We start from the raw sequence: 13,054 nt of genomic DNA on the forward strand, positions 1-13,054 counted from the left end.
ACATACATATATCCCCATATCCCCTCCCTCTTGTGTCTCCCTCCCTCCCACCCTCCCTATCCCACCCCTCTAGGTGGTCACAAAGCACTGAGCTGATCTCCCCGTGCTATGCGGCTGCTTCCCACTAGCTACGGGTTTTGATTGGGCAGGTTTTGACAGGCTCTTTGATGAGTAGCGGCGGAAAGAGCTTGGTATGGGAACGAGACCAGGGTAGAATCCTAGCTGCAGCATTTACCAGCTGGGTTACCTTGAGCATTAACGTCCTCATCTGCTAGGTGGGTGATTGCGAAAATTAAATGAGAATAAATACATGTGAAGTGCCTGGCACTTAGTAGGTGCACAGTAAATGACAGCTGTCGGCCACTCATTCACTTCATAGCACCCCGTGGTGATCAGTTAGAACTCCCCCAAATATCATCAGTTAGTCTTTTGCACACATAGTTGTTACTTGAGTGTTTTTATTTACATTAGTGAATTCTATCAATTCTGTTGCATTCATACAGATCTCCCCCTCCCCCTACGCTCTCTTCCCTCTTTTTTTCTCCTTCTAATTAATTAAGATCCACACCATTTCGGGTGAAGTGGGAAATAGTTTACAATGTGCGTATCATGAACGGTGACACTGGAGAGCTGAAAGTGTTCTTATAACAATGACTGCCCCCACCCATAAAATAACATTTTATGGACCATTCTCATGTGCCAGTGAGTGAACTAAGTAAGCACTTTGCATGAATTAGCTCATTTAATCCTCAGAAGAACTCTCTGAGGTTCTATATCAGCCTTTTTTGTCGATGAGAAAACTGAACCACAGTGAGGTTAAGTAATTCCCCCCAAATAACAGTACATATCAGAACGTAGTAGATAAGAACCAGAACCAGGGTTCTGATTTGGGCCTCAAGCATCAGAGCCTTGCCCCTCACCACTCTGGGTACCTGCATCCTAACCATGTCTTCCTTATGTGAACTTCTTACTTGGTGGTTCCTTCTGTTCATCTTTACCTTGTCAGCTCTTCCTCACAACAGTCACTGCCATCCTTCCTCTTTTGCTTTTCTTTCTTTGCTCTCCCTCCCTCCCTCCCTCCCTCCCTCCCTCCCTCCTTCCTTCCTTCCTTCCTCCCTCCCTTCCTCCCTCCCTCCCTCCCTCCTTCCTTCCTTCCTTCCTTCCTTCCTTCCTCCCTCCCTCCCTCCCTCCCTCCCTCCCTCCCTCCTTCCTTCCTTCCTTCCTTCCTTCCTTCCTTCCTTCCTTCCTTCCTCCCTCCCTCCCTCCCTCCCTCCTTCCTTCCTTCCTTCCTTCCTTCCTTCTTCCCTCCCTCCCTCCCTCCCTCCCTCCCTCCCTTCCTCCCTCCCTCCCTCCCTCCTTCCTTCCTTCCTTCCTTCCTTCTTCCCTCCCTTCCTTCCTTCCTCCCTCCCTCCCTCCCTCCCTCCCTCCCTCTCTCCCTTCCATCCATCTATCCATCCATCCTTCCTTCCCTCTGGTGTCTGGGTTTCTGGGGGTTCCATGGATGCTGACACTAAAACCCAAAGCCTCTCTGACTTGTGTTAAAGGTAGGCTGGGTCAGTCCTCTTGAGGGAGAGCCAGGCTCCCAGAGCCCAGCCCCTGCTCTGTGTACAGAAACTGTTTAATTTGGTTTCTCTTTCTCGGTAGATTCTTAGATTACCTCTCTGATCTCTGCGTGTCCATGAACAAATCCATTCCGGTGACCCAGGAACTGATATGTAAAGCTGTGCTGAATCCAACCAACGCTGACATTCTGATTGAGACCAAGTGAGTGAGACGTGCGGGTTTAAGGTAAAGAAAGATGAGGACGGGATTTAGATGGAGAATGTGTGGCTCAGTGGATGTCTGTGCTCAGAGGTAATGAAACCCAGCTCCCTGATTTCTGAAGCCAGGTTGGCTGGCTGTTGATCGTCCTCTTGCAAAGGTCTCGATCAGAGGAATTTTCAAGTTTGCTTTTGGTGTGGGCTCCTCTGCATGGTGACGTCACATACTTTGACAGTAATGTGAGCTCACCAGGGAACGTTTTACACACCCTTGGTTTAATTTTAAGAGTTTAAAATTCTCTAATTATGATCATCCGTTTTAAGTTTTAAAGGAGGTAATTCATTATTGATATTAAGTCATTGTAGGGAAGAGCTTGTTAACTCATCACTGTTGAAAAAGGGTTCATGGGTCCACAGAAGTTTTGGTAATAGTAGCAATTCATTTTTAGCAGGGGAGCAGTTTTCCTGAGACGCATAGTGCCAGTAATATTTAAATGTTAAAAACAATGTTTAAAAGAAATTTATTTAAAAAACACTAAGTTATGCTCTAAACTAGCGATTTTTTTTTGTTTCTCATGCATAGCTTAATTTTGGGCTTGGGCTAATTCCGACTTTCTCATCCTTGGCCTTTTGATGTTCGGGGCCATGTAGTTCTTTGCTGTGGGTTCTGTCCTCTGCATTGTAGGATGTGTAGCAGCCTCCCTGCTTCTACCTGCTAGGTGCCAACAGTACCCCTCCCATTTGGTTGGGACAACCAAAAATGTCTCCAGACATTGCTAAATGTCCCCTGGGAGACACAGTCACCCTGGCGGAGAACCCCTGGGCTAAAGTGTATGAAGACGTTAATGTTTGGTTCTTCGTGATTCTGCCGGTGGGAGAAGTAAAGTGGCTTTCTGTGTGTGTCTGTGCTGAAAGTGCAGCTAGAGTTCAACGCATTAATACAGTTGATCCGTGATGAGCAAGGATTTCAGACATAATGAGTGTCCCCCCTCCTCTTATTTTCCAGGCTGGTACTCTCTCGTTTCGAATTTGAAGGTGTTTCTACTGGAGAGAACGCTCTGGAGGCAGGAGAGGATGAGGAAGAGGTGTGGCTGTTTTGGAGGGACAGCACCAAAGAGGTTCGCAGTAAGAGTGTGAGGGAACTGGCGCAGGATGCTAAGGAGGGGCAGAAAGAAGACCGAGACGTCCTCAGCTACTACAGGTGCGAGGGCGGCATGGGTGTCCTCTGATGAGATCGTCCGTCAGAAAGAGACGGATGTGTACTTCAGGAGTTTGTAGAGTGTAAGGTTTCATTGATACTTAGATAGGACGTTGCTATCTGGGTGTGGCTCTGTCACAAGAAGGCTGAGTGTTTGCATGAGCCCCCAGTTACAGTTGATCCCTACATAGCACGGCACATGACACGGATATATTTTGTAGTAGTTAAGAGTCAGGCTGCGGGGTCACCTCTCTACATAGTAGCTTTTTGACTTTGGTCAAGTTATTCACCTCTTTATGTCCTAGTTTCTTTATCTGTAAAATAGAGACAATAGTTAAAACGTCATAGAACTTTCGCAGACAGAGCTAGGAAATGTGTGTGTCTGTACACACATCTGTTTGTCCACGTAGACACACACATATCTATTTCTATATCGACCTATATAAATGTAATAAAAATCATGAGTTCACATCAGTACTTCCAATTCTGTTCCAACACTGTAGCGTTATTCTAGCCTTCACCCTTTTGTATTCATAACTCGTTCCTCTGACAACGAGAACCTGGCTGGCACTGTCCCCGCTGTGTTGCTCAGTCTGCATCGCTGCCGGTCACCTCCTCCATCCCAGCGTCACCTCGGTCCCAGCTCTGAGATCTGCTGACTCAATAAATACTTTTAAAATAAAAGAAGAGGGAAGGAAAGATGAGGAAGTGCTTACAGCATTTTTTAATAGAAATAAATAGAACTTTGCAATTACAATGCCCTTTGTTACCTCCTGTATTCTTTCTCTCCATTCATGCAGATGGTGTGTGACCTTCCACACTCTTTGTGTGTTTATATTTTACATTTCTGTACATTCATAAATAATACATAGTATTTTGTTGATTCTTAAAATTTTATATAAATGGTTCCAGAGTCTGAGTTCCGTTCTGAAATCTGCCTTATTTTTTCATATTGTTTCTGAAGTGGATTCATGCTAATGGTGGTAGGTCCATTTCTTTCATTTTGACTGCTGAATGCTATTCCATTTTATTACTGTGCCACATTTTCATTGCTCTTTGATATTCAGCGTATGCCACAATTTAGTTTTTCATGTCGGGAAATATCCTTGTTCAAATTTGTGCATATGTGTAGGAGTTTCCATTCTATACCGGGGAATTACGAGATTGGGGGGCATGCATATTTTAAACTGACCAACCAATCCTAAATTGGCTATTTTGGTGTACATTCCCACCAAAAGAAAACTTTCGTTTCCCTTTGTCTTTGCTATCTCTGAATACTGTGATGCTTTTTAAATTTTTGTTAATCTTACGAGCATGAAATAGAACATAGGTTAATCCTCATTTCACTGATAACTAGTGCGGTTGAGAATATTTCCAACTCATGATTTTTGGTAATAAATAGGGTTTTAAAGTCAGAAGCTGGAATTCGCCACTGTGGAACCTCGTGGCTTTCTTATGTCACATTATGGGAATGGTTACTCTTTTAATGTTTGCTATATCTTCCGCTGACAGTGAATGAGGAAGAGTGTTTCAGTGGTCAGATTTGGAAGTTAACAGAGATCATATGTAATTAGGTGAGGAAGAAACTGTAACATTTTGAGGAGCCCCCTATTTCTTCTACCATGTTTTTCACATGTGTGTAAAAGTCAAAGGGGAGAGCTCTATGGGATAAGACCCTGAAAGTATCATAAAATTTCTAAGCAGACTCAGTAAGGGTCTGAAACCTTTACCATTTCCTATGCGGTCTTTCATGTGCTGCATAAAAGCAGGACTAAAGAAACAGGCAACCGTTTTCAGCCTAATGCTTCCCCCCCGCCATTTTATAAAATAAACAAGGGCAAAACGGCATCAACTAGCCATGTAATTATTCCCACACAGCAGGGTAGGCACATGTGACTGTTGGCGTGGCTTGAACTGTTCTTTTTCCGCTTGGTACAGAAGCCAGAGTTTGCATACACAAGCAAGTGAAGAGTGTTGATGTGTAAGTTCCCGTGGCCACCTGTCACTCCTATGAGAGTTGGGGCCCCCCGCGACTCTCCTGCTGTGTGTTTCCATGAGAGTGAGCCCTGTGTAACTTTCCTTTTCTCCAGGTACCAGCTGAACCTCTTTGCGAGGATGTGCCTGGACCGCCAGTACCTCGCCATCAACGAAATCTCAGGCCAGCTGGACGTGGATCTCATTCTCCGCTGCATGTCTGATGAGAACCTGCCCTATGACCTGCGGGCGTCCTTCTGCCGTCTCATGCTCCACATGCATGTGGACCGAGACCCACAGGAGCAAGTCACTCCCGTGAAATACGCCCGCCTCTGGTCCGAGATTCCCTCCGAGATCGCCATTGATGAGTGAGCCTGGCTCCTTCACCCTGTTAAGACCTCATTCATGTTGCTTTAAAACTTCTTAGTTATAGTGTTCTATGTAGTGGAAGACAAACCACTTATGGTCAGGTTAATAAGTCTGGTTAAATCAGAGAGGAAAGATAAGTCATTTTTTCTTTAAGCTTAAGATATAATTAAGGGTGGCAAATGTTATTTGTTTCCTCAAGAATGTAAAAGATGGCATGATTGTCCTTTTATATCTCTTTTATTCAACAAATGTTTAAGTGTCTCCCGCATGCCAGGCTCAAGGAATCTACCTGGCAACAAACAAGAAAACTGTGTGTACACTAGTGGGGCAAGACAGACAGTAACCAAGATAAAGGACTAAAATGTATACCTCGGTGTGGTGGGTGCTGAGGAGGGAAACGTAAAGCAGGGACAGGAGGATGGGAAGCGTTGGGGTGGATGGTGTTAGCTTTGGGGGCTCAGCAAACAGGGAAGGCCTCGCTGGTCAGAACTTGACATTTGATTTCTTTCTCCTTTCCTTTTAGCTATGATAGTAGTGGTACTTCCAAAGATGAAATTAAGGAGAGGTTTGCTCAGACCATGGAATTTGTGGAGGAGTATTTAAGAGACGTGGTGTGTCAGAGGTTCCCTTTCTCTGATAAGGAGAAAAATAAACTTACATTTGAGGTAACTCACGGTGCGGTGATCGTGTGTTTTGTCTGCTTCGTGTTGAGCATTGTTCTATGGGGGAAATAGAAAATAGGTGGTGATTTTTTTTTTATCATGATACTCTGGTTTTGTAATAAAAAGGAATTCAGCTCAGTTTTGTTGCAGAGTAAAATAGAACGAATACCAGTCACTTGCCTTAAGGCAGTTATGCTCCTGGAAGAAATACATCTGGTGAACTGAATCCTGTAAAAAGGATAGAACGTTATGTATAATCTGTACATTATATTAAAAGTGACAGGAAAGAAACAGTCTGTGCTCGGGATCGGTCACAGATGAATCATTTGAGGGACCTAAATCCTTCTCACCTTTGAGCTGAGTGTTTCTCTTTGAGACACTTTGCCTTTTGAGGAATCAGATTTCCAGGGACTGCTGTGTTATCTGGATCCTTGATTTGTATACCTTGGCTTGCCCCGTATTATCTCTGGGAAGCTGCACAGAGCCAATGATGAGGTCAGTCTCTCATTAACCAGTCATCAGAGCAGATCAGTAGCTTTGCAGGGTTTTGTTTCTTATTTTTTCTCCTTATGAAGCAAAATGAAATTTGGTCAGAAACTGCAAATAAAATACATGCCTTCTCTTACAGTCATTTATAAAATAGTCAACCTAAAATGCAAGTGAAGGATACTGTTTATTTAATTCCTCCTTTCTCTCTTTTTTAAATACAATAGGTTGTAAACTTAGCTAGGAATCTCATATACTTTGGTTTCTACAACTTCTCTGACCTCCTGCGATTAACCAAAATCCTCCTGGCCATATTGGACTGTGTGCACGTGACCACAATCTTCCCCATCAGCAAGATGGCAAAGGGAGAGGAGAATAAAGGTGAGAATAACATGGAGAAGCTGAGGAGGGAGGTCTCATGGCGCCCATAGGTCGGGACACGCTTGCCCGGCCTCTCCTTCTGCTCTTCTCATACCTACTGTGTGATGACGCGTCCTTTCTTTGTCTTTTCTCTCAACTTTTCATTATGAACATTTTCAGATATAAATAAAGGCGGCAAGAGTAGTACAGTGGACACCTGTAGAGCCACGACTTAGAGTCAGTGATTATTAACACTTTATTGTATTTTTATAGTTATATATATGAGTCTGTACATTTCACTGCAACATTTGAAAGTTGCCCAACGCTTGCCTAATGCTTATGTCTTAAAAATACATGTCATTGTTCTTGATGTGTCATGAGGTCCTCAGATGTTTGTATTAGTATATGAGTACGTGAAATCTAGACTGTGTCTGGGTATCCTATTTCCAATTTGTAAATAGGAAAATCTGCCTTTATTTGTTTTTTTCCCCCTCTGTTTTAGGGTCGTAGTAGACACACACTAGGTACTCACGTGTGGATTATTGTTTAACTGGTCTCTACGGCTAGAATAGAAAAAGTACGTTTACTTACGTCCTACTATCTGTTGGGGGCTGTGCTTGCTCAGTCATTTGCATACATATTGCCACTTAATCTCTGTCAGTTGGGCTCCGTTACTCTCATTTTATAGTGGAAGAAACTGACCCTCAGAGGTAGCATAACGTATTCAAGATCAAGTGGCTTTCGGTAGCGGCACCAGATGTGTGTCTTGTTAGCTCCTGCATCCCTAGTTCTGTGCACAGCAACAAGCATGTAGTAGGTGACCAATAAAATTTGGCAGGTGAATTAACATACATAAATGCTCCATACTCTTTCCCCTACTCCTTGAAGCCCTGCATTTCTGATGGTTGTTAACCGTTTCAGGTTCCCAGGCTCTTAGAGTATATTGGAATAGAGACATGTTAAGTGATTTGTCCCGAAGAGCCTCTGCCCCTGGCCAGGTGCCCAGAGCGCACACCAGGGATGTCATGACCAAGGTTTGTCCTGGCCCTTCTTAGGCAGTAACGTGATGCGGTCCATCCATGGGGTTGGAGAGCTGATGACCCAGGTGGTGCTCCGGGGAGGAGGCTTCCTGCCCATGACTCCCACGGCCACCGCCCCTGAGGGCAACGTGAAGCAAGCAGAGCCGGAGAAGGAGGACATCATGGTGATGGACACCAAGTTGAAGATCATTGAAATACTCCAGGTAACCGTGGGCCGGGGCGGGTGCAGGGTGGGCGGGAGTGTGCTTCCCAGGGGACCATCTGCATCCAGTGTCCCTGCTTTTACGGAGCCCTAGGCTTTCTGGGAAGAGAGTGGAGGCAGAGTCTTAGCTCAGCCTCAAGTGCTGTTTCTGAATTGGCCCTCTGCTCCCTGTGCTGTCATCTCCTGTCCCTCCCCAGCATACCCTGTTCCTCCAACCATGCCACACTTTCTGCAGTTACCTTACGTTTCCCTAGTCATTGGTCTCTGTCTTCACCCACTTAGAATTAACTCACTTACGCTTCTATACATAACTGAATTCCCTGTTTTTTGTTCATAACTCATTCAAGGTTCCATTAAGTTTGTAACTCCTCCCATAATCCTTCCCTTCCTCCCTCCCTTATTCATTCATTCATTCATTCATTCATTCAACAGACATTTATAGAGACTGATTCCATGCCAAGTAGTTTTTTTTTTTCTTTTCCCTCTAACAGTGTTACTGTGAGAGGGTTATATTTGTTTAAATTTTGAGTACCACATTACAAATTAATTATAATTATACAATTTAAACATCATCTACCATTTCAGTTAACAATGAGAATAAAGCATATTTGTTTCTAATACTTTTTTCATATGCATTATCTCATTTAATCTTTTTTTCACACACACACACACTGTATTTTATTTTTACAAGAGATAAATAAACTGACACCAAGCATTGTAAGTGGATGACCACAACAAAAGCAACAATGATTGCAATTACCAAACATGAAACACACTCGTACTATGTCATAATATTGACATTCAGTCCAGTAATCCTCCACTGTAACAGCTACTTTGCAGTGAAAATTGATTTGTATATTTTTTGCCTCTGAGTCCTTGTGGGATTTTTTTTTTTAATTCAAACAAAAAGTCACAAAAATTATAATCATCCTCATCAGTTCACTCAATCCCATGTAATTAGCTTTTTTTCATCTTGATCTTTTGTTAGCACTTTTATGAGTTCATCAGTTTTCCATTAGAGTTCTGAAAATGCTTGTTCATTCAGTTCAGCAGTATAGTCAGTTACCAGAAGCCTGTACTTGTCAGAGCATGCCGAGTACTTTTAAGCACTGAATATCCTGCAATGAACAGAATCATTCCTGCTTACATTTTGATAGGAGGCAGAGATATATAAAAATGTATATACTAAGGATGTTAAAATATAAAAGAGAGTCAAGATGGTTTGGAGGCCATTGGGGGTAAAGGCCACGGGTACTGTTTCTGATGGAGTTGTCAGAGAAGGTCTCCCCATTAAGGTTACGTGATCAGAGACCTGAATGCAGTGAGGGAGCTAGTATGTGGGTATCTAGGAAAAGAGTCTCCGGGACTCCAAGAGGGAACAATAAAGGCCAAGACCTGAGGTGGTAGCATACTTGACAAGTCTGGGAACAGGTCAGGTTCAAGAGAGAATGGGAGAAGATGAAGTGGGGAGTCAATACATACAACCTCTTGGGTGGATTTGCTGTAAAGATGAACAGAGAAAAGTGGGAAGGTGGCTGCAGGGTGATTATTGGTATTATTTAAGTTGGGAGATGTCAGCAAGGTTGTATGCTGAATGGGAGTGATCATGCAGAGAGGGAAGACTTACTGATGAAGGGGAGAGAGGATAATTGTAGGAGCAAAGTCCTGGCCTAGGCAGGAGGGGGTGGGAGCCAGTTTACTGGAGAGGCCGTGCGTGATCTTCCATGTGAGAACCTCCCAGCCTGCCAACAGTGTGCGTTTCCTCTTCCTGCTCCTTGGTAATTTTTTATTCATTAACGAAACCAGCTGTTCCTTCATGACAAGAACACTGTTATCACCTTTCTCTTTCATCCCGCACTGTCTAATCTCAACCCCGGAACATGGAGTAGAGAACTGTAAATGTTTACAGATTTGAGGATTTTTTTTCGATTCTGAAATCACAGTTAACTAATGGTTTGAAAACATCCCTGGGACTCCTCAGAATAATTACTGAAGGCAATAAAGAGTGATTTAAATGAAGAAGAAAACTCCTTAAATTTATGTCTGACCAAAGATAGAGAAGGATTTCAAGGCTTTCTTAGGCCATGGCTTACAGGTCCCAAGTATGTGAATATCGTGCATGTTGATCAGAATCGATGCGGTGTGAAGCTTGGTTACATCTTGAGGTCTACTCACTGTAGTAATCTGAGAACATTTGGTTGATGGATTCATTCTTCCAGCAAATACTTACTGATCCCTTACCGTATGCAAGGCACTTTGCTGGGCTCTGTGAGGAAATGCACAGATGATTTGGACACAGGCTATGTCTACAGGGGGTTTATAGTCTAACAGGAAGATAAGGTATGATGAAGCTGTGTGTACATGGAAATAAAACCGTGAGAAAAGTGTTCTCCCGAAATACGGGTAGGTCGTGTGATCCCAATTAGTAAGGACCAGAGGAGGTAAGGTTTTCTTGGAGCCCTTAGGCCTGGACGGGATATGTATAGAAACAAGGGGACGTTCTTGGGTGGGTGGAGCAGGTTGAACCAGGGCATCATGACGCATGGGTCCGTAAGCTGTTCTCCTTGGGCAGGGACGTGGAGTGTGCTGAAGGGAAGTTATCAGAAATGAGGTTGGAAAGGCGGACTGCGCTATGCTCTGGGGAGTTCTGGGTGCCTGAAGTATTAGGACTTTACTCTGTGGGGAGCCTTTGAACTTTTTCAAGCAGGGAGCTAACCTAAGAATAAGCATCTTTGAGATGTGGATCTAGTAAACTTGTTTCTGTAATGGCCGAGGAGGGAGATAGAGGCTGTGAGTGGGGGTAAACGACGGCGGGAGAGAGATCCGTGGAGAGTGGCAGAGGTAGAACCAGCAGGGCTTAGTCACTGATGAGATGTGCGTATCAAGGAGGGAAGAGTTGATGGTCCTGAGGTTGACTGAGGGTGGGAGAACCCAGGCAGAATGGGCACTGTTAGTTTGGTACAATACTGAGTTTGAGACTCTGGGAAAACACCAAAGGGGATGTCCAGCAGTCAGTAGGAAACGTGGACCAAGAGCTTGGAAGATAAGCCAAGGATCTGTTTCAATCCAGGGGAGGTGACAGCCCTGGCATTGGGTAAGGTCGCCAGGAGGGCCAGGCAGAGATAAGGAGAGCACGGAAGGGAGAATGTCGGTAAGGCCCTTAAACAGTGCCAGATGCTTGATCTTTCATTTTGGCTCCAGCCACAAACATGGAAAAAGTGACTTTCTGTTGGAGTGAACTGGGAGGGAATACAGGGAGTGAAAGAAGAGGGAGCCCAAGGGATTGTATCTACATCAAAGAAAGCAATCAGTAATAGAAAATAAGAACCAAACTAATTTTCAGTACTGAAAACACATTTTTCTCTGTCAGTTCTTTTAAAAGCGGCCAACTTCACCCTTCTTAAGGCCCAGAGTTGGCATTCAGTACTTGCTGAACTAAAGCAATGTTTTATAGAGGATGGGGTGGAGAGTGAGTGATTTATTGTCCTGAGCATTAAATTAATTGCCGGGATGCTGGAGTTTACACTAGAAGCTAAGGTGCTGTGGGCAAACTTGATATAGTCCTAGAAGTCTTTTGTTAAAGTGACTGTTTGAAATCTAAGCCAAATATCTGGCTCACGTAGCGTTTAAGGTAATTGATGCAGCAGACGCCAGGCCCAGCCAGAGTGCGGTGGCGTGGCAGAATGTTCCAGGTGGTCTGCTCATGTAACCAGTCTGTTTCCATTTCCACTTGAATCTTTAGTTTATTTTGAATGTGAGGCTGGATTATAGGATCTCCTGCCTCCTGTGTATATTTAAGCGGGAGTTTGATGAAAGCAATTCCCAGACTTCGGAAACATCCTCCGGAACCAGTAGCCAAGAGGGACCAAGTAATGTACCAGGTTAGTGATGCCAGAATGGGGTTTCCGCCATAAAATGGGACCTGGGTCTAATGAAAACTGGAAGTCCAAAGAGTATGTTCTAGAACAAGGGTAATATGTGAACGTTTTTGAAGATGACTGCATTTTAGAATGAGACCCTGGGAGTTACCCTTTTGGGGCAGGGGAATAATTGAAAGGGCCCAGATGGCTTCTGGGATAGATCTTACTTCCTTCCATCTTGGAGTGTCTTAGTCATAAGACAGCTGAGGGTTCTAGTGTTATGGTGAAATATCAGAAAACAAAAACAAAACTCTCCCAAGAAAATTTACTGTCCATTACCAACTTTTACTCATGGTGAATGCTTTTTCCTGCCCAGGAAATAGTGGTGATGGATAAGGAGAAGGGTGGTGGTAGGAATAACCCCACCTATCAAGGCCTGAGGGGCAGGGGCGAGCCTGTCTTGGGGGGAGTTCACGAGCGGCACGTTTCCACCCCTTCCTGCACCTGAAGTTCTGTTCTCTGATTTTCAGGTGCTCTTGATTTCGAACACATTGAAGAGCAAGCCGAAGGCATCTTTGGAGGAAGGAAAGTATATTTTCAGTTTCTGTTTTGTAGGTGGTTCTAAGATGGGGGAGGCCTCCCTTTTCTAGCTCTCAAAGGCTTCTCCTTTACTGTTCTAGGAAACGTTTAGTCTCTGGGTTTAGGCTGTTTGACTGCTCTCTTTATAACTCTCAGTACTCAGTCAGAGTGATCTTAGTTGGGTTCATGTGTGTGTGTGTTTCCTGCTTACAACAGAAAGAATTGACAGAGGTTTCCCAAAGTACACACATTACAAAACTTTTAAATGGTGAGGAAATAGAGTTGAAAGAAAGGGGGCGCTCGAAACAGAGTGAGTGTAGCAAGGTCATTGCTGCTAATGGGCTGCAGTCACCCCCGAGCCCTTTAGAAGCCAAGCAACGATGAAAAGGACACAGACACCTATACTGTTCTTTCATTGTCCCTAACATGAGATAAATGTATGAACCCCTTTCTAAAAGATGAGATTGCTCAGTGTTGACTCAAAACATTGTTACGAGACTCAAATACCTGTAAGCCTCAAACACCGGCAAACTTGGTATAAACACCCTCTATGCATAACTCTTA

At 44.0% G+C, this 13,054-nt stretch overlaps 1 protein-coding gene across 1 annotated transcript in view; it reads left to right on the top strand.

Moving 5' to 3' along the window:
* The window catches only part of ITPR1 (inositol 1,4,5-trisphosphate receptor type 1), a 318,730-nt gene that overhangs the window by 153,051 nt on the left and 152,625 nt on the right, over positions 1-13,054 (top strand). The window contains exons 18-25 of the mRNA XM_073787587.1: positions 1,645-1,764; positions 2,767-2,961; positions 5,049-5,300; positions 5,825-5,966; positions 6,677-6,830; positions 7,865-8,052; positions 11,794-11,932; positions 12,442-12,500. Coding sequence (XP_073643688.1) covers positions 1,645-1,764; positions 2,767-2,961; positions 5,049-5,300; positions 5,825-5,966; positions 6,677-6,830; positions 7,865-8,052; positions 11,794-11,932; positions 12,442-12,500 — 1,249 coding nt within the window. The remainder of the gene's footprint in view (positions 1-1,644; positions 1,765-2,766; positions 2,962-5,048; positions 5,301-5,824; positions 5,967-6,676; positions 6,831-7,864; positions 8,053-11,793; positions 11,933-12,441; positions 12,501-13,054) is intronic.

The sequence above is a fragment of the Tursiops truncatus genome, chromosome 10 (assembly GCF_011762595.2).
Source record: "Tursiops truncatus isolate mTurTru1 chromosome 10, mTurTru1.mat.Y, whole genome shotgun sequence".
Taxonomy (NCBI): domain Eukaryota; kingdom Metazoa; phylum Chordata; class Mammalia; order Artiodactyla; family Delphinidae; genus Tursiops; species Tursiops truncatus.